Source organism: Muscardinus avellanarius, assembly GCF_963383645.1.
Source record: "Muscardinus avellanarius genome assembly, chromosome: 20".
In the NCBI taxonomy this organism is placed as follows: domain Eukaryota; kingdom Metazoa; phylum Chordata; class Mammalia; order Rodentia; family Gliridae; genus Muscardinus; species Muscardinus avellanarius.
The window spans coordinates 34,111,430-34,138,569 of NC_137806.1; the positions used below are offsets into that span (position 1 = coordinate 34,111,430).

The following is a 27,140-nucleotide window of genomic DNA, read 5'->3' on the forward strand; positions in this document are numbered from 1 at the left end:
GAGGAAGCAGGCCCATCCACCTGCCTGGGGCAGCACCCAGCCGGGGCGCTCACTCTAGTAACCACACCAGGAAGGTCCAGCAGTCCAGCATTCTAGGCGGGAATGGAGATGCCCCACTTGAAAGCACTTGGGAAGAGGCCCGGGAGTCTGGCCACGGTGATGATGGTGTGAATCCTAGGAGCTCCCGCACCTTGAAACTGATCCACATGTGTAGCTGGTGAGCACTCGCCTGCCCCAGGACCTGGAGTAACGGTTCCGTCTCCTGCTCCGGGCATGGACCTTGCTGCTCAGCCAACCCGCAGGCGGCCCATTTAAAAACTGACATTTTTCTGTCCTCTTTTCTCTCTCCTCCCTCCCCTTCTCCGCCTGGTAACCATCAGCATGTTCTTGTCATTTACTAACCACAGGAATGAAGCCCGGGGCCAGCAGGCCCGAGGAATGTTATCTCTGGGACACCCTTGGGACAGCGAGAGTATGTTTTCTGACAAACGCACCTGGAGGTGAGCTCCGCCTAGTTACGATTCTTATTGTCACTATTCTTCCATGTTGAGAGTGGGAAAATCAGATTATCCCCAGGTGCCAGCTCCCTATTATCTCCCATGTGCTAGAAAATCAATAAAACTTAATTCAGTTTTTTCCTTTTTCCGTCTGGGATCATTTGCTCTGGCGTGATTGGGACGAGAAGCCACATTTCGGTGACACTGGGAAGGGCATTCTGACAGGAGTGTGAAGTTGAAGCAGTAGGTCTGCGAGGAGCCGGGTGCCGGGCCGTGCGCCTCGCGGGCACAGCCCCCTTCGCCTCCGCGGCAGCCCTTGGGGACGGGCTGCGTGCCTCTTCCGCACAGAGGAAGAGACCAGGGTCGCTTGGCTTATGAAAGACCTCAGCACAGGAGGGGCAGGGTTTAAACCGTGTGCTCACGAGTCTTTAATTTATTTTTGTTTTTATTCTGCGGTACTTACTAAGGGTTGAACCCAGGAGCACTCTATCTCCAAGCTACACCTCCAGCCCTATTTTATTATTATTACTATTTTGAAACAAAGTCTCACTACTTTGCTAAGGCTGTTCTCAAACTCGCAGTCCTCTTGGGTCAGCTTCCCAAGTATTGGGATTACAAGCATGTGTCACCACGCCCGTCTTTTACCAGTCTTTTGAATCTGGCCATGAATGGGGTTGAATTGCGGCAACGAGAAGAAAGGGGAGGGGGTAAAAGAGGGTAGGACCCAGCAATGGAGAGAGAAAAAGCTGGAGGAATCCCTGGATGTTGCCAGAATAGAGAGATCCTGTGAGGTAGGTGGGGCCCAAGACAGCAACCCAGGGACTCGGCAGAGCGGGCTGGGCGTCACTGGATCTTGTCCTCGCCTTCCTGACCCGGTGGCTCTTGGAACACCGATGCCTCCCCAGGTCCGAGTCTGACACCTGCCTGGCCCTCCTGCTTCTGACTCATCGCTGCCGGCCTTGGGGTCATCCCTAGGGTTTCTGTTCACCTTTGACCTAAGCTGTGTGAAATGCCCAGGGCATCCCTGGCTCGCCGGCCTCCGTTCCATGAGGTTGGAGCTTGCTCAGAGCCAGATAGACACATCCTGTTTCTCTGGCTGCCATTTCTTCAGCTGAATGATCACCATCAGCCCAAGTCCCCATCGCCAGTTGGTCCCAAGCAAAAGCCTGACTCTGCCATCTCCCACCTTCAACCCTATCACTCACGACGGGGCTTCCAAACAAGATGCAAGACTGCGACCTTCTCTCTGCAGATTCCCCAACGCCCCTCCTCACTGTCCCAGGTCATGACACACCTGGGCTCCTGGCTGTGAATCATGTGTGGCTCTTAATCTCCCATACACCTCGCCTTTGCTGAGCATGTGGCTCGGCTCCTGGTGGGCAGAGCTTTCCCAACCTCATGGCCAGTGTCTGCACCAGGCTCCTGTCGCAGGAGAGGAACCATACCGCACAGACACCCCCGGGGCCTCCGGCGCCACTGCCGCTCCGCTAGCCACCGCGCGGCTGTTGGCGACCCGCATATGTCCAGGCTCCCGCCGTGTCTGTCCCGCCAGGCTCCCTTTCCTCCCTGGAATGTCGAGGACAGTCCGAACCTGACCTCAACCCTGATTACTGCAGAAGACCGCAGAGCTGAGGACAATCACCTTCTGTTGGAGGATGCCTGGTTTTTATTTTCATCTTTTTCTTTAAAAGTTTTCCCAAACCTGGTACAGAGCTGCACGCCTATAATCACAGGACTTGGAAGGCTGAGACAAGAGGATGCCAGGTTCAAGAATGTGCACAGTAACTTAGCGAGATCCTGTTTCAAAATAAAAAAATAAAAAAGATCTGGGGGTGTGGCTCAGTGGTAGAACACCCCCTGGCTTCAATCTCCAGTACCAGGAAAAGAAGGAGAAGGAGGAAGTGGGGGAGGGGAGGGGGAGGGGGAGGATCGTTTTCCACTCTCACTCATTCCTGACCCTTAGAAATTCTAATAATAGGACAAGAATGAAAAAAAAAAAAATTGAAAAAAGCCAACAGAGACAACAGATTCAATTTTTCCTAAAGCACTGATGCCTTAAAATAGGCTTCCTGATCTGTTAACCAAAGCCATGCTTCCTCTAACTTCCTCTTCCCTGGGGTTTGCCTTCCAGTTTGACATAATTATCCCACGGCCATCGCTGCCCTGAGGTCTAAACGTTATGATATTGTAAAGGCTTCCCAGGCGAGGCGCTTTTAGAATAGACTTTGCTCTCTTTTACGGTGCATGCTGTAGGCATTTCCCGGAGGCACGGGAGCTGTGCACACAACCCTGGATTTGAACTCTTCCACTGGGAATAGCCGGGTACCAGGCTGCGTGGAAGGTCATCAGCATAGGTGTTAGGGGATGCTGGGTAACCAGGACTGGGGGATGCTGGGTAACCAGGAGACACTGTTTACTTGTGGCAGAATTTCCACCATGCCTCTGCCCACCCAAACCGCAAGTAATCGACACTGCTCTGGCTGGGCCCCAAACCTCAGACTTTCAACCAGAAGGCAGGGTCCTCCTCCGCCCTCCCCGGGGCAGTGTTAACAGCAGCGTGGCTACGCCCCTTTTTTGCCACCCTATTCAAAACTCTTGCTGTCAGCCACGTCCATGCTGGGCCTCCCCAGGACTGCTGGCAATTAAAAATAAGCTAACAAAATCCAGGGCTGCCAAGGTGACTGACCATTTGGTGATCCCCGAGGCCCCTGGTCCATGGATTGACTTTTCGCCGCACCCAGTCAAAACCATTAATAACATACTCTCATTCTCACGGCCGGGGAACTTGGCTATTTGCACAGCACAAATTATTAGCTTCAGATTAGATAGAGCTGATATTTTTAGAAGGAAAAAAAAAAGAAGTCGAAAATAGGGCAGCTGTGTCCACATAAAAGTGAATTTGTACGGAACACATCTTCAGAGAAAAGTTAACCTGGGAAATAAGACAGTGCCCGGGGCCGAGGGACAGAAAGCACAGTCGCCCCAGCTGGGAAGCACCTGTGCCCACCGGGCAGGAGACAAAGCCCTGCGTTCCTGCCCCAGCAGGTGCCACGGTGCAAGGGACGTGGTGGGTAGGCCTCGTCTGGCCTCTTGAGTGCACGGTGCAGTTGGCTGAGCTGAGACGCCGGCAGGATTAATAGTGTTCCCTCTGCCTGGGCTCAAGGGGACTGGACTGGAAGATCGTCTCAGCAGTGAAGTTTCTGAATAGTACCCTCCCCCTACCTCTGTGTTTAATGGGAAACGGAGAATTACTTGCTAGGGAGAAAGCTGCCGCTCTTAGCATTCGGTGGACACCTGGGGAGGAGCCCAGCCCCGGTGTGTGAGGATGGTGGGCATTTTTCTTTGGAGACACAGATTAGAGCTGAGAAAATGAGTGGAGGTCAGCGCAGGGGCCAGAAACAAGGCGTGGTCTTTTCTTTCTCTAAAAAGCGTTTTGAGAATGTAGGCAGAAGAGACGTCCTTCTAGGGATCGGCTTCCATGTCCTCCTGGCGTTTCCGGCAAGTCTTTTGGAAGTGCTGGTAGCGCGGCTCACTCCCTGCAGATCCAAGTTCTGCCTGCTTAGAGGTCATGTTGGACTCAAGCGACCCCATCTCCACGTCTCCGTGTCTCCACAGAGGCTCGCGGAGCCTGTGCAACCCTGGAGCCCCTGGACCTAGAGGTTTCCTGGTAGGTTGCCAAGACCTTCAGGAGTGTGAGCAACCTTTCTTTTCACCTTTCAAACACTTCCAGGTAGAATGGACCTCACAGACAGACCCGCCCAGGCAACACGCCCAGGGAAGACGTGCACCAGCGCAGCCCGTACCTGTACGGGTTCAACCTGGACTCCTTTCTTGAGCTCACACCTTTCAAATAAAGTAGCAAGAAGAAAGAGAGACTCTGACAGTGTGAGGATGGGTGTGGTTTTAGGAAGTTTCACGCTAGACGGGGAGTGCTGGTTTACGCCTGTAATCCTAATACTTGGGAGGATGAGATGCACGATCAAGCCCAGCTCAGCAACTCAGCGAGACCCTGCTTCAGATAAATAAAATAAAATAAAATAAAATAAAATAAAATAAAATAAAATAGGGCTGGGGGTGTGGCTCAGAGGTTTCCATCCCCAGTACCACAAAAATAAACAAATAAGGTTTCACGCTGGTGAAGAAGACAGAACAGGTTGCAGATGTCATAAGGTTGCATGCGTACCACATGGTACATCTCCTGGGAGGGGTTGTGAGTTTCTGCCTCAAGAAAGGACTTGTGAGCAGGGCGTGGTGGCCCACGCTTGTAATCCCCGCACTTTGGAGGCGGAGACAGGAGGATGGCGCAGGTCCAAAGCCAGCCTTCCTGGTTTAAGAGACCCTGTTTCCAAATAAAATATAAAATAGGTCTAGGAGTGTAGCCCGGAGGTAGAAGGGTTCCATCCCCAGTACCACCAAAAAAGAAAAAGAAAAAATAAAGGACTCGTGAGACTCATTGTCTTTGAGGAGAGACGAAAACTACTAAGGGATTAAAGAGAAGCCAGACATCCTTGGTCGGAGCCCTTTGCACTTGGAAATTATCTTAAATGAGTGCAAAACGCAAGAAATTGTCCTCACCTAGGGGTTTCTTTGCAAGACAAGAAAGAGAGTAAAACTTTCTTAATTCACACCCCTGCAACTCAGTTAGGTACTAAGGTTACTGAGGTCTCACTATGAGTTGAGGTTTTATTGCGACAAGATTGAATGTATTTCCAGCCGATGAATACTACAAACACGGCCAGAGCTCCTGGTACACTTGAGGCTTACGGACATTACTTACAGGAGCTGTTTTTCAGTTGTACCCCGAGGAGGAACCACGGGTTTCCTGGGTGAACTCACCTCCCCACCGCGTTTTCCCAGGTGCCCCAGAAGACCCAAAGCCCCCGCAGAGGAAGTCATGCTCCCATACACGCACCAGCCTCTAGCGGGTCCAGCTGTGAAGCCGGTGCATAGCCCAGGGTGGCCTGCATTACCCACTGTGCCTGGGAGGCTGCACCGAGGTCCCCTGGGGTCACCTGGGGCTCACAGGAAGGTGTGCTGTGGCCTCCCCCACGCCCAGCACGCCGCCTCCACCCCCTGGTCCACAGTCAGGACACTCTCCAGCGCAAGCCCCCCTATGTGAATGGCTCCGATTCCCCGATGTGCAAGCCAGGCCATACGCCACTGGGCAGGTTCCAGCGCCCTCTGTGGCTCCCTACTACCTGCAGACTCCACTTTTATACCCCATCTCCACCTGAGCCTCCTGCGGCACTTGCCCACACGAAGCTCTTGGTTCTGTGAGACTGGCTTCCCCGCTCTCTTTCTATAGACTGGTGCGCTCCTGTCCCCAGGTGTTGATGCTGAGCAGAGGTCCCGGGCCTCTTTCCTCCGCCCCACCCAGCCTCCCCCATGCTGGTAGTCTAATCTTAGCCGTCGCCTCTGCGAAGCTTCGCCGACCACCAAAGCCCATGCCCATCTCTACCTCCGAGTCCTACAGATGTTCCCGGGACCCCACAATCCCACGGTGAGGCCTCAACACACCCACAGCTGTCCCGGAGTGCCACATGGCACTTGCGTCCCCAGCCGGCCGTGGGCTTTCTGAGGTCCCCAGGGGTACCCCGCATGGCATTTCCCATGCATCCTAACAGTAGGGCCATCCTTGGGCAAAATCCCAGGACCCAGGATCACAGAGCGATCGGGCTAGAAGAGGATTCGACTGAGCCCCTGCCTCGTCTGGACACCAAGGATGGCCTTCTGTGTGGACGGCTTGCTCGGAGGCAGCCCAGCTTGAAGGTTCTGGGCCGAGGCAGGAGAAGTATAGGACACAGGCAGAAAGGGGACCAGCAGGGAAGGAAAGGGAGGCTGCAGGTTTCAGCCCAAACCACTCTGGCTCTCGCTGCATGCAGGAGTTCTGTGTCCTCCCAAGCTGAATCCCCAAAGGCCCTGTAAGTCCAGTTGGTCCGGTGTTGATATTTTGTTGACCTACAGAGTGCATTTTAGCCTGATAAGAGATGTCCAGAAAAGATATCGTTAAAAGACCAGCAGCAACCGGGCGTGGTGGCGCACGCTTGTAATCCCCACGCTTGGGAGGCTGAGACAGGAGGATCGTGCAGGTTTGAAGCCAGCCTCAGCTACTGAGTGAGGCTCTCGGCTACTTAGTGAGACTCTGTCTCCAAATAAAGTATAAAAAATAGGTCTGGGAGTATAGCCCAGAGGTTGAAAAGCCCCTGGGTTCCACCCTCAGTACCACACACACACAAAAAAAAACAAAGTTCAGCAGCACCTGAACAGACCCAGTGTCATCCATCAACCAGATGATGCAGGAATGAAGATGTGGGAAGGAATGGACCAGCCCCGGCTCTGTGCACCTGCCCACTCTCCGCCACGGGGTCTCCTGTAAGAGCCAGGAAGCCCTGACCGCCTCCGCCACTCTGCAGGTGGCTGCGATCTCTCTTGGTCCTCTCCTTCCTTCCTTCCTTCCTTCCTTCCTTCCTTCCTTCCTTCCTTCCTTCCTCCCTCCCTCCCTCCCTCCCTCCCTCCTTCCTTCCTTCCTTCCTTCCTTCCTCCCTTCTTCCTTCCTTCCTTCCAGGCTGGGATTGAACCTAGGGACATTCCACCTCTGAGCTACACCCCCAGCCCTATTTTTTTATTTTTATTTGAAAACAGAGTCTCACGAAGTTGCTGACAACCTCACTAAGTTGCTGAGGCTGGCCTCAACACTGTGATCCTCCTATCTCAGCCTTCCAAGTACTGGGAAGACAGGACTTCATCGCCATGTCTGGCTTGCATTCTTAAATAAGCCTCTGTCTATGTCTCTGACTGACTGGAGCTGAAATTCTTTTCCAGCACAAAAGCCAGGGACCCCGCCGGTCCTGCATTCAGTTCCCTGTCTCCCCACACTGGAAACTCCCGCAGACCTTCCAGGAACTGTCCTGGTACCCATGCCCCGTGTACACCTGCTCTTCATGTTTATTTAGTAGGGCGTTTGGCACGGTTACACATGGACAGTCTCCCTAAAAATAAACAGCGCTGGAGCCCAGCTGTCACCTCAGGCCGGACTACTGACCTCTGGCCTCACCTGCCTTCCCGGAGCAAGTGGTGGATTAAGGACAGCACTGGGGGCAGGAGAGGGACAGGCTGGGCCGCAGGAGGATTCCGCAGATACAGACTCCACCAGCAGCTTGGACACAGAAGAATACCACAACACAAACCCATGCCCAAAACACAGTTTTGAACATAGCAAACTTGGGTGGGCGAGTCCAAACGTGTCCCCGGCCGCCTCACTTCACCCCCACACATAGATGCCCAGCCAGGCACGGCGGCAGCGCACGCCTGTCATCCAGTACTTGGGAGGCTGAGGCAGGAGGATTGCAGGTACGAGGCCAGCCTCGGCAATTTAGCAAGACTCTCAGTAAAATTTGGCAAGATCTTATTTCAAAAAACATGTTGGGAGTATAATCTGGAGGTAGATCACCCCTGGTTCACTCACAAAAATAAATACACACACACACACACACACGCAAAATAAAAACAGAGAAATGTGTAGCTAGATTTGCCCAAAGAACACATGTAGGCTCAGGTCTGGTCCCACACACTGCTGCCAGAAGTTTTTTGGGGTTTGCTTTTTCCCCTCTCCTCCCTTTTCTGATTTTGAATTTCCGTGTCTCCCTCTCTTTCGCGTTCATGGGTTGGTTCCTGCACCGGCTGCTTGGCGGCGGCGGGGAGGTGAGCTGGAGGCACCGGCTCACCCACTCGAGCTGGCTCCCGCCCAGGGGTGGCGCGCACAGTGGGCGCACCCAGGGGAGCCGCCTGCCCTGCGGCCACAGACCCTCTGCTGGGACAGGAGCGTAGCTTCCGAAAGCCTCTCCAGCCCCTTTAATTAACTTAATCCACCCAACCATGGTCTCTAAATAATTGAGTGCCCTGGTTACCAGTGCTCCGGCGCTGGGAGGATTTCACTCCCAAGAACGTTCTGACCTTTAAATTGGGGGCTCAAGCGTCCCACTTTCCCTTCTGTTACCCACCAGCCAAGGCTACATCAGGACACAATATTTGAGGAAAAAAATAGGGTGCTCGGAACATCAGGACAGAAGGCAGCCGTGTTTATACGAAAGGCATAATTTCAAAGTACATGAGCCAATTTAAAAGTCCACGAAGGAGGAGAATCCAGACCTCCCCCAGGGTCACGGCTGACTCCTCATCGAGTACATACAAACTCTGAAACTGTACACGTGCTTATCTGAAGCCGATCTCCCCCTACAGTGTCTCATTGCCCCCCCCCCTTCTCGGTACTAGGGATAGAACCCAGGGGCTTTCTACCTCCGGGCTATACTCCTAGACCCATTTTATATTTTATTTGGAAACAGGGTCTAAGTTGCAGAGGGCCTCACTAAGTAGCTGAGGCTGGCTTCAAACCTGCGCCATCCTCCTGTCTCAGCCTCCCAAGTACTGGGATTACAAATGTGTGCTACCAGGCACGGCATGTTTGACTTTCTTACAAAAAGAAAAAAAGTTTGTTTCATTTACTTCCTAAAAATGGAATCCACCTAGATTCACCCCATGGTAGCTTTATTTAAGATTAGTTACTCCTAAAAGTATTCAAGGAATATTTATTTATCGTTGTACTTTGATCTATATAAATGTAAGTTTTTATATTGAACCACTTATCAAATTCTAAACAGCCCACTGTTAAATTTGTAAAATATAAAGCCAGCCCATCTGCCGCTGGGTTTTTCTTTCCACGCAGTCTTACGTAATGTCAAATGAGAAAACAGTCCAGTCCAGATTCTCTTCCTTAGCATAGAAGTTGAAGCATTCTCAACTCTTTTGACCTTATTCATCACACGGCAGTCTTAGCCTGGACGCCCGCTGTCCCCCCGCAGTCCCCCCTATGCTTTCCCGCGGCCCCTGCAAGGCCGCATGCCGCAGCCGTGCTACAGGAGCGGGCGCTCAGACACCCGAGGCACGGCCCGCCTTGAGGTCTGGCGGGCGCACTGTGCGGCCGAAGGCGCTGCCATCTATGCCCGAGGTGGGCCCCGCGACACTCCCTCACACCCGCCCAGAGGGCCCCAGCTCCACACCCAGGGCTGAGTGCCAGACACCACACCACCCTGCTCCTCCCTCCCTGCACCCACCGCCAGCACTCGGGCCGGAAACCCTGGCCATCTTCCCCTGCAGCCCACCCTGCAGGTCCACCACCAGCACAAACCCACGCCTGACCAGCACATACCCTCGCCTGACCACATCTCACCACCCGCTCCCACTGCCCTGGGCTCCCAGGCTGAACCCAGGTCCCCTCCTTCTCCTCCTCCTCCTCCTCCTCCTCCTCCTCCTCCTCCTCCTTCTCCTCCTCCTCTTCTCCTTGTTCTTTTTTGTGGCACTGGGTATTGAACCCAGGGGGCTGCTACCTCTGAGACATAACCCCAGACCTATTTTATCTTTTATTTTGAAACAGGGTCTCACTAGGTTGCTGAGACTGGCTTGAACGCTGTGGTCCTCCTGTCTCAGCCTCCAAGAACTGAGATGGCAGGCGTGTCCCACTCTTAGCCTCTTTTGGTCCCTCTGATTTTACCCCCATCCTCTTATACCTGCCAGGGCAAACCTGCTCAGACAATGGGTCAGGTCATAGCACCTCTTCCTTCAAATTCCACCACATTCTGAGAATCCAACTGCACCACAAGGCCTGGGACATGGGACACTTTTCTGCTGCCCGCGGTCCCCTTACTCAGCTCTAGCCATCCATCCAGACCTGATCTAGAACACAGCTCCCAGATAACCACGCCGTGCCCTCCCCAGCCTTCAGCTCTTCCAATTGTTGCCTTTTGGTAATTCCTATGGGCTGACCCACCAAAAGCTGGAACCTTAGAGACAGCCCGTCCCCAGCTCACACCAGCCCAGCACCTGTCTGAGGACCATCTTAGCTCCGGCCACGATGGCTTTTTCCCTGTCTACGTGTCACTTACAGGGAGATGTGCTGGGAGGCTTCTGCAACCCTGAGGGCCGCCAGCCCAAGCGCACACCAGCCCAGCCCGGCCTCCTGTGTCTCCCTCCTCATCCCACTTATGGTGCCCTCCAGGCTGAGCTGCTGTCCCTGAGAGCCGTGACACCAAGGCTGCTGACACTACCAGTGGCCGGCAGACAGAGGGCAGCAATGAGCTGCCAGGAGAGCAGCGAGGAGGAGGGCTGCCGGCGTCAAGAGCTGAGAGCTGCTGCGTCCAGTCCACAGAGCTCTTAACACGGGAGCCGCGTTGTGCCTATCCCTGGTTTCTACCTGGAACAGAGCAGGCTGAGCTGGTGGCGTAAGACCTGGTAACACAGGGCTGCAGCTACTGAGCAGGGCATGGTGGCTATGGCTGGTGATGCTGAAGGCTGCTGGGAGCTGCCATCTCCTGATGCTGGAACCAGCTCCAGCTGTTGGAAACTGGTTGCTGGAAGTGCTACTGGGTCTGGGGGCCAGGAGTGCAGGGTCAGAGCCCGGAGCTGCTGTTCAAAGCTCAGGGCCGCCAACACTCAGGAAGCCACACTTCCCCATCTGTGACTTGTGTCTGAATTGAGCACGGGTGACAGTCTGGCTACAAACGCACGGACAAGGAGCAAACTTTAGAGACGGAGCCTCCAGCTGTGTCCAGCGTGCACTGCCCTGGGCATCCTCAGGGCCTGCAGGGGCCTGGGCTGGCTTCTTCCTCTCCTGAACTGTCAGCCATGATTTCTATCAAGTCTGCCCTGCCTGGGACTCTGAATCCCCGGTGAACTTTTTACCTAGAGCCCCCACCATGCTGAGACAAGACAAGGGCCCAGCACTGGCTGGGCTGTACCCAAGTGCCTGCTGCGGACACATCAAGATGGTCCTTCAGCGGCAGCCGAAGAGGACATGCGGCCACCCCGATGACTCTGCCCGGAGCCTCCACTCTTGATGCCTCTGCCCATCGTGGGCTGTTCTCAATCTGGTCCACGAGGAGCACCTGCCTCGCCCATAGCAGCTAGGCAGGCAGATCCCATAGACCTGCACACAGAAGTGGGGGGGGCTTGCAAGTTACCTGGAGGGGGTCCAGGAGAGCTGTTCCCAGGAACCACTGGTCCATCGGGTGCGCTAAGCTGAGGGCGGCTGACGCTCAGAGCTGTAAAAGCACAGGAAGCCAGGCTGCCCGTTCATGATTTCTATCTGAGGAGCAAAGCAGTCCTCAGCCACTTGGTAACGGTACTAGTATCTACGTCCCCGAAGCCTTTGGAAGGCAGGCTTCTATTTTACAAAGCAAGTCGGCCCCAGTGGGAACTACAATGCAGAAGCAGACAGCAGCGAGCCCAAGACCACCGGCAGCGTCCAATCGAATCCCATCAAACCCATCAATACAGCCACGGCGTCTGTTTTGCCCACTGAAGAACTACAATGTGAACACCCTCAGAAGGCATCAGCTCAGCCTGTGAAACTGCCCGGTCTTTTGAGGAACACAAACTCCACAGCTCTGCCGCCCCACCGTCTGCCTTCCCCGTGACCTCTGTCCACGGCGCACCCACTCTGAAGACCGTCAAGAGCAAGGGTTCTACCTGGAACAAATGAAGAAAGTCAAAGCCAAACTGAGCCCCGGGGAGAGATGGCTGAGAGGAGCCCTCAGATGCCGGGAGGCTCCGACCGAGATGACCTTCACCTCTGGTTGAAGGGCAAAGTAAGCAGAGCAGAGGTCCGGGAGAAGTCCAGCCCCGAGGGGCCTCGTAGATTCGACTGTAATCAGCACTGACGGATGCCGCTGGAAACAAGAGCGGGCACGGTGTAACTCTAAGGGTGCCAGGAGCCTGGGGCGGAGCTGGGGTGTCTGACCCTGCAGCCGCCCTCGCGGGGTCGGGCTGTTGGGACTTGACTTCCCTCTGTATCAGAACAACGGAGCCCTTCACGAGCTCCGACCGGACCTGACCTGTCTCTCCCTCTCTGCAGAAGCTGCCCCCACACGCGAGAGCCGGACAGCTCGTCCCCAAGGCCCGAGTTCCCGCCAGGTGAACAATGGAAGGGTCTCTTCTTCATGAAAATTGGTTTGTTATGTCATAAAAAGTGAAGATGTAATTTTTTTTTTTTTTTTTTTTGGTGGTACTGGGGGTGGAACCCAGAGGCTTTCTACCTCTGGGCTATACTTCCAGACCTTTTTTTAATATTTTATTTGGAAACAGGGTCTCACTAAGTTGCTGAGAGCCTCACTAAGTAGCTGAGGCTGGCTTTGAACCCGTGCGATCCTCCTGTCACAGCCTCCCAAGCGCGGGGATTACAAGTGTGCGCCACCACGCCCGGCTCAAAGACGTAATTTCTTTGGGGAAACAGCCACTCCAAAGACTGCTTACAGAGCTACGAGAGACTCGGAGAGCAGCGAGTTTGTAGCTTAGGGGAAAAAAAATCAAAAGTCTTCAAAATACTAATGAACTAATAATGTTCTGTAGGCAGGTGTGAGTTGAGATGTTTAAACACCAAATAAATAAATTGTTTGCCTTGAGCAGCACTGGGTAGAAATACTTTCAGAATTTATTATACATCTTCCTTCATAAGTAGAGCCATACTAAAGTCTATTTCTGTTTTTCTTCCTTTCTTAATTTTATTTGATCCTATTTTCTTTTGTACTAGGGATTGAACCCTGGGGCATTCTACCTCCAAGCTACACCACTAGCCTTATTTATTTATTATTTATTTATTTATTATTTTGGAACAGGGTCTAAGTTGCCGAGGCTGGCCGAGAACCCGCGCTCCTCTACCAACCCCGCGGGCCCTGTCAGCCTTCCGTGCCCGGCCGTGTCCTACTGCTCGGGCCCTCCCCCAGGTCGGGCCGTCCGTCTGCCTCATGCTTGGCAGGCTCCGTGTAGATGTCGCCATGTTGTTTTCAGTGTGAGGGTGGACGAGTTGAAGCCATGGCGCTCCGAGGCCGAGCCCTTGGCGTCTGAGGCAACGCCAGGAGCCACAGCAAAGCCAACCGCCTGTCCTCATGCGTCTCCGAGGAAGCAGGCCGCGAGAGACACCCCTGACTCTGATGAAGGAGACCCCACCCAGGGAGCCCACCCCAGAGCCCAGGAAGGGGTGTCCTGACCCACTCTGAAGCCCCCATGCCGGGGCGGACTTTAAACACGCGTGTGCTCCCCCTGGTCAGACTTAGCCATGAACTGGGCAAAGTAGAAGGAAAAAAAGAAAAAGGATCTATTCTTCCCCAAAAGGGGAAGTAAAGAGGTGATAAATTGTTCAAAATAATTTGGAATCCTTGGCAGAGTTGAGAATAAAGAAATCATGCCAACCTAAGGCTTTTTCCAAACAGACCATGCAGACTTTACTGGGTTCCTTCCAGAAATGGAAACACGGGCTTTGGGGGTGAAAGGTTCTCGACACACTCGTGACTCCGTATTAGAGCGATGACTACCAAGATGGCATCTTCGTGGTGCCCACTGTCACCATTCCAGGCGAGTCCAGATTAACGAGATTGACCGTACCCACTAACTCGCTGGTAATTATCTCAGCCAGTGCCGGCCACAGGGCTAGAAGGGTTAAAAACAGTAATGACTTCATAATATCCACCGAAAGAGGGGCAGTTTCAATACATTCACGTTTCCTACTCTTCCAGAAAAATGGTTTCCTAGTAATGAAGCGTACCAGCTTTAAGAGTTATCTGAACTCCTGCCAGGAGGCCAGCTTTGGGACCATAAGGAATGCGTAACGTGTCCAGGAACGGCTCGGTGCAAAACCACCAAGGAGGACCCTCTGCCCCAGAGCCACTGTGCTCACAGCGTTCACTGACCTGCTGATTTTACCAGCCCAGAGTCCGCCTTTCTCTGGTCTGTCCCGGAGTGCCCCTTGAACTGGTTTCCTAAATGAAGCCTTGTTTTGCATGAATCCAGACTTTCTCAGAACCACAATGCCCTCTGAATACCAATAACAAGACATCCAGCCCTACCCCATTTATTTGTTTTACAGCAACTACAATTTTTCCTAATTAAAAGGGGGAAGGGATTCACGTCTCAGATAGACAAGTCTTTCCCAGAGGAGATAAACTATGAACTAATTTGGGACATTTAATTAAGTACAGATGATACTGCGATGGTATATGAGCTTCGCCGGTGAGAAGAAGGCACACCCAGAAAAAACAAACATGCCCTTTCCCTCCTGGCAGTCCCCGCTCTCCTGTCCCCCTGCCCGGCCCCCAAGCAGGGCTAGTGACCGCTCACACCAAGCTCAAAACGCTGACCCAGCAGCGGGGCCATCTGTGAACTCGCCAGAGACCGGTAGGAAATCCTTCTAGTGGACAGCGTATGATGTTCAGACATAATCCAGAGAGAGAAGTGAGGAGCAGAACTGGATAAAGACGGCAAAGGCAGTGAACGGGGAAGTGAAAATTCAAGGGCCACGGTGGCAAAGGGACAGGCATTCTTTGGAGAGTGAGGTAACAGGTTTGTCTTGTTTCGGGCTACTTTTAGCACACTTTTTTTCTTTTTCTTTTTAATATTCCAATGTAAGCTACGAGAATTCTTCTTCTGTTTGTTCCAGGATAAACTCACATCCGTTTAGTAATTCACCCCAGGCACATGAATAATTGCTTACGTAATCTGCCTGGGCACTGTGTTATTTATTACCTATTACGGGGTAATTGCCAACACAATCCACGGGGTATGGCTCAAAGGGTGTATAAACAAATCGAGCCTGGGCGGAGGAGAGAAAGTGGAGAGGGAGGAAGGACCGAGTCACGGGGCGGCGCTGAGCCACCTGTACAGGTTAAGGAGAAGGAGGCTGCAGGGTGTTCCTGGAAGTGAATCACAGGCCCAGGTTCCTAAACCATGCGGGGAACTAGGGAGTATGTGACCTTGTGCTTGCCAGCACAGCTGGATATCTGGGATACGGAGAGGGACTTGTGCCGAATGCCCTTGGCGATTCTTCCTGGCACCTAGCGCCAATCCGGCTCTCCACCCAGGCATGTGCCTCCTCAGGCAAGGCTGGGGGGGAGGGAGATGTCCTTCTGGGTCTAACCCAGGGACATGGCCCCCTGGGGCGTGTGTGCATCTCCCTGGCACCCGAGGACCAGGCTTTACTCCTGAGCGCCCTCAGGAGTGGTTTTCGAAGTTGACTCCTTCACCCTTTAGTTGAAATAGGGCGCCCCATTTTGTGGGACCTTAGACAAGCGGCTCCTTTTCCTCTTCTCCCTCCCTCCCCCTGCGCTGAAAGAAACTCGCTGGGCCTGTCTGCCCAGAGGTCACCGAGACCGGGGTGATGTCACCTGGCTACCCCCAGACTGGCTCCAAGCCACAGAAACACCCCCACACCTATGCATGGGGCCAGAGGAGAGGGCTGGGGGTCCCGAGGTGGCCCCCGGGGTGGCCCGCTAGGGTGTCCCCAGGCCCTGTGGGAGGGGAGGGGTCGGGAGAAGGAGCGCGCCCCGCACCTGGAGGGAGAGCCGCTCCATCTCCTGCTGCACAGGCCCCTGGAGCACAGGCTCACCTGCGGGGCTGGCCGGGGCCGGGGGCCGGGGGCCGGGGGCCGGGGGCCGGGGGCAGGGGCCGGGGTCAGGGACCAGGGGCCGGGGCCAGGGGCCAGGGGCCGGGGGCAGGGACCAGGGACCAGGGGCCGGGGGCAGGGACCAGGGACCAGGGGCCGGGGGCAGGAACCAGGGGCCAGGGACCGGGGGCCGGGGGCCGGGACCAGGGGCCGGGGGCCGGGGCCAGGGGCCGGGGGCAGGGCCCTACCCGTGGTGGACAGCACGGTGCTGGCGAAGAAGAGCGCCGAGGTGAAGTCCCAGTTCCAGTTGCTCGAGGCGTTGCCGAGCACCGACACGCCGTAGTTGCTGGCCTCCAGCACGCGGCCCAGGAACCGCTCGAGCTGCGGCTCGGACAGGCACTGGTGCTCCTCCAGGAAGCGCCGCTTGAGCTTGCGCAGCTCCTGGCGCAGCAGGTCCTCGTAGGGCAGCTCCACGGACGAGAAGACCACGGCGCCGAACACCAGGTAGAGCAGGTAGCCGAGCACCAGCAGCGCGAAGCACCAGGCCGAGCGGTGCCGCTCCACCAGGCGCACGCACGAGCTGCCGGCCAGCGACTGCAGCATCGCGTCCCGGCGCCGCCGCGCGGGAGCCGGAGCCGAGCCGAGCCGGGCCGAGCCGGGCCGGGCCGCCGAGCGGGCGGGGACCTGGGCGGCGGGGCCGGGGGAGGGAGCGCGGAGCCGCGAGCCGGCGGGTCTGCGCGGGCGGGCCGCGCGGGCTGTGTAGGAGTGCGCGGCGCGGCCCCCGGCCCCGCGACTTCCGCCGGCCACGGCCGGAGAGATCCGCCAGCCACGAGTCCTGCGCCTGCTCCTATTGGCCGCGCGCTCCAGCCATCGGGTGCCCGCGATGGAGGTGGTGGGGCAGGACGCCGCGCTGAAAGGCACCTTGAGTCTCCTCCGAAGAGTCCTCCCTCTCCCTCTCCCTCCCTCCCTCCCTCCCTCCCTCCCTCCCTCCCTCCCTCTCCTCTCTCTGTCTCTCTCTGTCTCTCCCTCTCTCCTCCCTCTCTCTGTCTCTGTCTCTGTCTCTGTCTCTCCCCTCTCTCTCTCTCCTTTCCCCCCCTCCTCTCTCGTCTCTCCTCTCTCTTTCTCCCTCTCTCTCTCCTCTCTTCTCTCTCTCCCTCTCTCCCTCTCTCCCTCTCTCTTCTCTCTTCTCTCTCCTCTCTCCTCTCTCTTTCTCTACTGGGGATGGAACCCATTCTACCTCCGAGTTACATCCCCAGCCCTGTTTTTTTTCTTTATTTTGAAACATAGTCTCACTGAGTTGCAAAGGGTCTCACTAAGTAGCTGAGGCTGTCTGCGAACCCAGATCCTCCTGTCTCAGCCTCCCAGATGCTGGGATTGCAAGCACGCACCCACGCTGGGAGGGCGCAGGAGGGCTCCTGAGAGGTCCCCCAAGTCGGCGGCCCGGGTCCTGGACAGCAGTACTCGGGTCCTTGGGTGACCAGAGACGCAAGGTGCCGATTACCAGAGGAAACGGAGCTTCCCAAGTTCTATGTCCAGGTGATGTGGGTGTGGAGGGAGACAGTGTGCACACAGAGTGCTATCAGGCCTTCTGTAATCCCTGTACGTGGGAGGCTGAGACAGGAGGTTGGAGGCCAGCCTCAGCAGTGTATCAAGACCTGCCCCTCTCTCTCTCTCAGAGAGAGTGTTTTACGCATGGTGGCGTAAACCTGAAATACCAGTACTTGGAGGCAGAGCAGGAGGATTGAAGGTTCAAGGCCAGCCTGGACACTTTAGCAGAATCCTCAGTGACTTAGGTAGACCCTGTTTCAAAATAAAAAATAAAATAGCTCATAAAACCCTGAGTTCAGTCCCCAGTACTGCACACATTAAATAAATAAATAAATAAATAAATAAATAAATAAATAGAATTAGGGCTGAGAATATAGTTCAGAGGTAGAATGCTCCTGGGTTCAATTCCTAGTAACACACAGATAGATAGATAGATAGATAGATAGATAGATAGATAGATAGATAGATAGATGGATGATAGATAGATACAGAGGTAGAATGCCCCTAAGTTCAATTCCCAATCTCACATGCACACACACACTAAATAAATAGATAAATAATAAATAAATAAATAAACTGTTCTGGGGCTGTAGCTCAGAGGTAGAATGTCCCTGGATTCAATTCCTAGTAATTTATACACACACACACACACACACACACACACACAGAGAGAGAGAGAGAGAGAGAGAGAGAGAGAGAGAGAGAGAGAGAGAGAATTTAAAAATAGGGCTGGAGATGCAGCTCAGAAGCAGAATGCCCCTGGGTTCAATCCCCAGTATCAAAAGGAAAATAAAGAAAAAGAAAAAGAAAGAGTGCGCCCTTCCTGGAAAGGCAGCTTGCTTGTGTGCGTCAAGACCCTAAAAGCTGAGTGCCCTTACTCAGTGATTTCTCTTAAGATACCAAGAGGCAAAGATTTATCCACAGGCTGACGATGAACAGACACGTCCTCCACGTACGTGCATCTGAGTGCGTGTGCCACGCGTGCACACTGGTAAAGGCTCGGGAGCACACTGCATGTTAGGAACTGGGGGAATGGCGGACTGAGTTGAGATGATGGCCCCGGGGCTGCGCGCTCCTGGACCGCAGAGTGGGGTTCATACGCTACTGTGCGAGCAGGCGGTGTGCCAGCTGAGTGCGCCCGGGGACCCAGGTGGCGCCAGGAAGCCTTCGGCAGGGCAGCTTGATGCTGCAGGCCAGGGTCCGCCTTTCCCGGGTCCACTTGCTCACAGACCAGGCTCAGGCCCGGGCACCTGAGGTTCCGCTCAGCCTGCTGAGGCGGGGCCTGTGCCCCACATGCGGCCCACAGCTGTGCAGCTTGCTGCGATTGTCTGCACTGCTTCTGAGTTGCTGTCTCAGGACATCCCCCTGGATCCTGGAATCATTTATTTCCTTCTTTTCCTGTGCTACTTCTCTCTCTCTCTCTCTCTCTCTCTCTCTCTCTCTCTCTCTCTCTCTCTCTTTTTGGTACTGGGGATGGAACCTAGGAGTATTCTACCTCCAAGCTACACCTCCAGTCCTATTTTTTTATTCTCCATTTTGAAACAGGGTCTCACTGTGTTGTAAAGGGCCTCACTAAGTAGCCGAGGCTGGCCACGAACCCGGATCCTCCTGTGTCCGCCTCCCAAGTACTGGGATGACAAGCGTGCGCCACCACGCCCTGCGTCCTGGGCCACTTTCATTTAAAGTCTCTGTCTTTCAAAACTCCGTTCAAATCAGCCCTGCAGGTGGGCCTCTTCAACTACCTGAGTGCATGAAGATGCATCTCTCCTTCCTCTGACTTCCTGCTTCACGGGGTCTGTCTGCCTCTCCAGGCCCCGAGCATAGACCTCGTAGTGTTACTACTTTTACAAGCAGCCTTTTCCCCCATGCATTGCACACTCTGGTGTCTCCATCTCCCCCTCTTCTCTTAGCATCTGTCACATGATATCTGCGCAGAAAATAACTTTGATGGATGGTCTGGTTAATGAATGAGGAGGCAGAAAGGAAGGTCAGGGACATTTGAAGCAGGAGACAGACTCCGACCTCTGCTGCTGTCTTGGTACTAAAAACACACGGGAGTGAATTCCGCCAGTTATCCGAGTAAGTCTGGAAGAGGATTCCCCTCTCGGCAGCCAAGGTGACGCCAGCCTTGTCCCCAGACCCGTGACCCTCAGCAGGTACGCGATGAGAACTCTGCATGGTCTTAAGCCACTGGGTTTGTGACCATTTCTTCAAGCATCGGGATAAACCGAGTATAATTCAGAGTTGAGCTGGAGTTGGGGGTGAATGTCCTGAATTCAAAGACAAGTGTGTGCAGCCGTGCTCATGGTTCACGACATCCTGTGGCCCTTCTGAGTCCGTGATCTTAGACACAAACGGGATGGTGCTAACGAGAACTCACTGAGCTTAGGAGGGATGGACAGGTGTAGGGGTTTCATTGGTCAAACTAAGATAATGTGGAAAGTGCTTTCTAAGATGTGCTGTCGAGCTATTAGTTATTTTGAAAGAAAAGGCTGTTTCTGTACCCCCCACAATAATTTTTCTTGTGGTCCTGGGGGTGGAACTCATGGGCCTTCTACCTCCAGGCTATACCCTCAGACTTATTTTTTATATTTTGTTTGAAAACGGGGTCTCACTAAGTTGCTGAGAGCCTCACTTGGAATCTGCACGATCCTCCTGTCTCAACCTCCCAAGTACTGGGATTACACGCATGCACCACCAACTCCTGCTCCACAATAATTATTTAATAATAACCAAGAAGCTCGGCATGGTGGCGCACGCTTGTAATCCCAGTACTTGGAAGGCTGAGACAGGAAGATCACAGGTTTGTGGCCAGCCTCAGCTACTTAGTGAGGCCCTCCACAACTGAGTGAGACCTCGTTTCAAAAATAAAGACTAAAAGCTGGTGTGATGGCACATGCTTGTAATCCCAGCATTTGGGAAGCTGAGACAGGAGGATCAGAGTTTGCAGCCAGCCTTGGCTGCTACTTAGTGAAGCCCTTTGCAACTCAGTGAGACCCTGTTTCCAAATAAAGAATAAAAAAGCTGGGCGTGGTGGCGCACGCTTGTAATCCCCGCGCTTGGGAGGCCGAGACAGGAGGATCGCGCAGCTTTGAAGCCAGCTGGGCTGGCTTAAGAGACCCTGTTTCCAAATAAAAATATAAAATAGGTCTGGGAGTGTAGCCCAGAGGTAGAAGGACTTCCAGGAACCCCAGTACCACCAAAAGAAAAAAAAAAGAATAAAAAATAGGACTGGGGGTGTAGCTCAGCGGTAGAATCCCCCTAGGTTCCATCCCCAGTACCACACACACAAAAAGAGAGAGAGAGAGAGAGAGAGAGAGAGAGAGAGAGAGAGAGAGAGAGAGAGAGAAGAAAAAATAGCGATAGGGTATGTGTAGCTTGGAGATAGCCTGCCCTGGGTTCAATCCCCAGTACCGTAGTAACAATAATAATAATAAAACAACAACCACCACCACAAGGAGCAGAGAGGTCCTTCCATTTCCTGTTCTTCCTGTTCCTATAAGCCTCTTTCCTACAAAGGCTTCTCAAGTAACGTCGTATATCTGGACCAGATCAGGTGTGCTCAGCTTACTCAGACATAACCCCCACTGGAGAAGAGAGGATGGGCTCTCAGACTTGCCAAGGACTTAGAACGTTACGTACCTGGTGAAGCGCGGAAGTCGGGTCGGGTCTAGGCCGGCTGGCCCAGCGTCACCCTTCTGAGGAGTGGGGGGCACCAGCAGTAAACTAATACTAAGAATAAGAATGCTTATGACCTCTTTAGACACTGGGTGAAATTTAAATCTTATCTCATTTAAAGCTTCGGCAAGTCAGGCAGAGTGGCGTAGGCCTGCAATCCCAGTACTTGGGAGACTGAGACAGGAGGATCACAGGTTCGAAGGCAGCCTTAGCAACTTCGTGAGACCCTCGGCAACTTAAAGAGACCCTATTTCAAAATTTAAAAAAATAATAATAATGATAAAAGGATCTGGGGTGTAGCTCAGAGGTTGAATGCTACTAGATAGTCAGCCTCTGGTTTAAAAATATGAATGTATTGTCGCCATAAGCCAAACACCAGCGTTAATCTATCTTTATTACTATTCTCTGGTGGGAAAGTTGGGGGGGTGCTAGAAGTCTTCATTCCAGACGAGCCATTAACCGTATTCAGAGACTGCTGTTTCTTCTAAATGCATTTACTCTTCCCTGGCTTGACTTTCACTCTGTGCTTTGAAGCTGGCAGATCATTTTCTCCTAAGTGACTCATTGATGGAACGACTGTGGGGGACAGGCATGTGACCCCATCCCTGCAGAGGGGTGAGCTAAAGTCAGGACTCAACGGTGTCTGTCCTCCCATGGCAGAGAGAAGGCTGTCCCTTGAGCTGCAAAGTCGCGGAGCACACGTTGGCCCACAAGGAGCCACGAGACGTCGATGGTGCCTTTTGGCATCTATTTAAAAGTGAAACCTCAGGGCTTAGCAACAATAGCTTCCTGCCATTAGTACTTTGCCCAGGATTTTCGCATCACCCGGAAATATATTTATGGAAAACCACCTGAGTGTAGGTGGGAGATAATCGATAATGCGGATGATGAGTAACGGTGACCGCGCTCAAAGCTCTGTGCGGGCTGGGTGTCTGTTAAGACCGCGGGATAGCCGTCGCTAAAAGCTAAGGCCTGCCGGGCGCTGTTGCGCACGCCAGTCATCCCAGTACTTGGGAGGTGGAGACTAGAGGGTCGCAGGTTCAAGACCAGCTTCAGCTACTTAGCGAGTTTAGACCCTGTTTCAAAAATAAAAGAATAAAATCGGGCTAGGGGTGTAGCTTGGAGGTAAAATGCTTCTGGGTTCCACCCCCAGTACCACAAACAACAAGAAAAAAAAAAAAAAAAGACCTGGTGGCCCCAGCCAGAGGTTGTAAGAGTATTATCGTCCCGAGAGACCAATGGCCTTTTCAATCCAGCTTTTGAAACAGTAGAAATCTCTGCGAGTGAACAACTCTTACAATAAACCTGGCGCTTCCGTGTCTCAGGGAAAGGGGAAAGGAGAGGGCTTTGGTAGCTGCTTCTGATCTTATCCAGTGTACTTGGCCAGATTATAAGAAGTAAAAAGCCCTGAGTGTCCATGCCTTTCAGTGACACGGATAGCTACCAGGGACTCCTTGTTTGTGCTGTTTGGTTTGGCCTGGTGCTGGGGATTGAACCCAGAAGGTTTCTACCTCTGAGCTACACTCTCAGCCCTTTGCCTTTTTATTTTGAAACAGCCTGGCTCGGCCGAGAGTCTGCATTGCCGAGGCTGTTCACACCCAGAAAGAGTCCCTTTTTTAGGACAGGTCTGCAGATCTTAGAGCCTGGGATTGGGGCTGATAAACTAGAGAAAGCGTCCTGGGTCTGACTCCCCCCAACCTGCCTCTGTGTCCCCCTTGGCTCAAGCCAGCCACCCATCCCAGGAGGGCGGGCACTTGAGTTCAGGACTTCCCCAAGCCCCATTCAGACGCATGCGCAGTGTCCCCCAGGCCCTGACAGCCCTAGAGTGCACCCTCCGCACAGGACTGTCAAGGGCCTGTGGACTTCTTCATCTTTGCACCACAGAAACCTCCCCTTTTTTGTGGGGAAAATCTCTAGCATTTTGTGGAGAGACACTGTACCCGGATGGGGCTGGGGCCCGCGTGTGTCTGCCTGATGCCCGCTGCAGTCCTCGGTACTGCAGTCCTCGGTACCCAAGAAACAAGGAAGATGACGCAGAGACCAGGGTTGACGACTCAGAAGTTAAAACCACAAAGGCCAGAGCTGAGAGCCAAGACGATTGTTCCTGGGAATCGAGCCGAGTGCAGACCAATCATTTTTTTCCCCTTCCGTTTTCCCCTTTGAGAACAGGTATCCTTCTAATGATGTCCACACCTGTACCGCTGTTGCATTCTGGGGGAAGATAGTTTCTTAAGTCCACAGATGGAGAAAAATTTTGGCCCAGATGAACCTTGCCCAGAGTCTCAACCATATGACTTATTTAAGACTTTTTTTCCTATACCAGGGGTTGAACCCAGGGGCATTTTACCCCCATGTTACACCCCAGCCCTATTTTTTATTCTTTATTTTGAAACAGGGTCTCACTAAGTTGCGGAGGGCCTCACTAAGTACCTGAAGCTGCCCACAAACCTGTGATCCTCCTGTCTCAGCCTCCCAAGTGCTGGGATGACAAGCGCGTGCCACCACGCCTGGCTGGGATCCGGGACTTCTCACCGATGCTGTGGTGGGCTGTGACTTTGGGGGCTGTTGGGTGGGAATGAACATCCTTTGTATGCTGGACAGATGTGGATCGTGCAGATGAGCAGGTGGGCTGTGGGGCCTAGGTATGAATCCTACCTGTCTGACCACAGGCAAGGAGTTGAGACCTGACAACCGCGAGGGCATTAAGCCTGAAAGCAGGCTTAATGAGGAGTGTTTCAGAAAAGGACACTCCAACCAAGAACTTGACCAAAATTTCATGGCAGATCCGGAGCCAGAAGCACCTAGCTAAGGTTTGTGAGCCTCAGAGACAGCGTGGGGTGATTAGCATTTGCTATTCTAAGTTGCTAAGTTTGGGGGCAATTTGCCTTGCCATAACCAGTAACTAATATCACCACTTAATAACTATTTAAAAAGTAACAGAAGCACAGTCTAAATGTCCATCTATCCATGGATGAGTGTGATGTGTCCTGCATTTGCATTACTTATCCTAATAAGGTGTGTGTGTGTGTGTGTGTGTGTGCGCGTGTGCGTGTGTGCGTGCGTGTGTGTGTGCGCGTGTGCGTGTGTGCGTGCGTGTGTGTGATGCCTGACATTGAATCCGGGGGCATTCTACCTCCAAGATACACCCCAGCCCTTTTTAATCTCTTTTTGTTGTTGTTAAATAAATTTTTATTGGTGCATTGTAGTCATACATTTTAATGGGATAAAAAACTTGTGGAGATATACACGCACACATCATCCAATCAGCCCCTACCCAGTCCCCAACCCTTCCCTCCCCCTCCCTCCTTCCCATGCTTGGTTTCCTGATTAACTTTGATATGTTTGTTTGTTTGTTTTTCTTCCATATAGGGTCAAGTTATTTTTGGCAAGGTTTCCAAGAACATTTGGTGAATGAAATAATAATCTTTTCACTAAATATTATTGAAAAATAATAACTACATGAAAAAGAATAAAATTGGGCCCTTACCTAACACCATATACAAATATTAACTCAAAATAGATAAAAGACCTAAATGTAAATCTTAAGACAATAAACTTTTAGAAGAAAACCTGGGTCATAAAACTTCACAACACTGAAATTGGCAGTGATTTCTTGGATACGATTCCAAAGGCACAGGCAACAAAAGAATAAACAAACAAACTTCATAAAAAATAGAAAAATATTGTACATCCAAAGACAATGTAAACAGAATTAAAAGCTACTGATAGGATGGGATAAGATATTTCCAAATTCTATATCTGAAGGTATATTAATATTCCAAATAGAAATCCTAAAAATCAGCAACAATAAAAGCAAACAATACAATTTAGAAATATGTAAAAAACTCAAATAGATAATGAATCTCCAAAGATTGTTATATGACCAATAAACACATGAATATCACTCATCATTATCATAATATAACTAATCATTAAGGAAATACAAATAAAAACTATAGTAAAATACTACTTCACACTTGTTAGGATGGCTACTTAACATGAGTTACCTTGCTCCAGCCCTTTACCTTGAGTTTGTTACTATCTTTACCTGTAAAGTGTGTTTCTTGTAAGCAGCAGATGGATGGATTCTTGTTTTTAATCCATTTTGCCACTTTATGTCTTTTTATTGGGGAATTGAGGCCATTTACATTCAGTGTGATTATTGAGAGATAACTTTTAATTCCTAACATGTTAAGATTTTATTTCTGTTTGGAATACTGTTTATTCTTCTTTGCTTTGTTGTCTGCTGGATGGAAAATCTTGTTTCTCTGGTTCTGGTGTGTATTACCTATTTCTTCTTTGTAGTTGATCTCTGTGAGTATTTTCTCTAGCGCTGGTTTTGAAGACATAAATTCCTTCAGTTTCTGTTTGTCATGGAAGCGTTTTCTTTCCCCATCTAATTTGATAGTTTTGCTGGGTAGGAAATTTTTGGCTGGAAGTTGTTTTCTTTCAGAGTTTGGAATATGTTACCCCAAGCCCTTCTGGCTTTCATGACTTGCTTTGGGAAGTCTGGAGTGATTCTAATTGGTTTGCCTCTGAATGTCACTTGGCCTTTTGTTTTTGTTGCCTTTAAGATTCTCTGCTTGGCTTCTACATTGGTTATTTTGACAATTATGTGGCGTGGGGAAACTTTTCTCTGATCCTGTCTAAAGAGAGTTCTTTAAGTTTCCTGGACCTGTGTATTGACCTCTTGCTCTATGTTTGGAAAATTCTCTGCCACCATTTATTTGAAGAGATTATTGACCCCTTTGGTTTCACCTTCTTTTTCCTCTTCTATTCTGATTATTCTTAGGTTAGCTCTCTTAAAATAGGCCCATATTTCTTCAATGTCAGATTCCTGCTGTCTGATTTTTTTCTAAGTTATAAATTATGCATTTGTTTTTGGAGTGATCATCTTCTAGGAGTGAGATTCTATTCTCCATGTGGTCTAATCGATTGTTTATAGTTTGAATTGATGCCTTTACTTCAATGATTGCATCCTTTATGTCTTTTAGACTCTCTCTAAATTCTTTTCCAAAGTCCTGTATTATTTCTACAGTTATATTCCTGATTTGATCTTCTGGAGATCTCTGAATTTCTGTGTTATCAGGTTCTGATATTATGGGGTTGTGGGTGTTCATTGCTCTATTGTTGTTCCTCTTTCCCATGATTTCAGAAGTTTGTGCCTTCTCTGGGTTCTTCCCTGGGTCACCACGACTTCACTTAGGGTGCTCTGGATCTCAAGTTTGTGGTAATCTCAGCCGCCACTACTCCTTTACTGGGTTGTATCACAAAGTCTCAGACCCAGGGAGTTAATCGAGGCTGTGGGAGACCGTGGTGGTGCCAAGCTGGGCGTTTTCCCATGGGGAGCTGCGACTGGGTGGGGTATCTTTGCCACCACTACTCTTTCACTGGGTTGGACTGCAAAATCTCAGACCTAGGGAGATAATCAAACCTGTGCAAGACCTGGGGGTGCAGTGCTGGGATTTCTCCTGTAGGGGCCGCAATTTCACTTACAGTTATTGTGTGAGTTGATCTGGACCTGTCGTGGGCAATATTTGCCACTGCTGGCAATGTGGCGCCATTGCCATGCCCCTCGGCTGTGAGGCTGGCGTATTTCTTTTCTGGTTTTGAGCTCCTTTATGAGACCCTGGAAGGCGTGATGAGCTTGGCCACTGGGAGTTTTAGATGTTCTTTGTGATGAAAGGACTGCTGAATTAATTACACCCGAATGATCCACAGCTGCTCACTTCAGCTCCTTGTTTACCTTTCCTCTCTGGAGCCTGGTGCTGTGAGGCAGGATGGCGCCAGTGTGGCTCCGCAGTGCAGGCTGGTTTCTTTTCTGGTCTCTGGTTGTCCTTCTAGTCTTCTTTTTCTCTGTCCCTTGTGTTTACATTTTTTATTTCTCTGCTGATAGTGTTTTCTGGCTATGAAAAGCACTGCTTTTGTGGCAATTGAGATTGAGTGTTATTATGACTCGTAAACGCTGCTTTTCTCGGTCGCCATCTTCAGGG

At 51.9% G+C, this 27,140-nt stretch overlaps 1 protein-coding gene across 1 annotated transcript in view; it reads right to left on the bottom strand.

Annotated features, from left to right (window-relative positions):
- KCNK1 (potassium two pore domain channel subfamily K member 1) overlaps window positions 1–16,524 on the bottom strand; it is a gene marked incomplete at its 5' end in the record, with an annotated part of 28,511 nt that extends 11,987 nt beyond the window's left edge. Inside the window, one exon of the mRNA XM_080717073.1 lies at window positions 16,170–16,524. Coding sequence (XP_080573199.1) covers window positions 16,170–16,524 — 355 coding nt within the window. The remainder of the gene's footprint in view (window positions 1–16,169) is intronic.
- Between the last annotated feature and the right edge of the window lie 10,616 nt (window positions 16,525–27,140).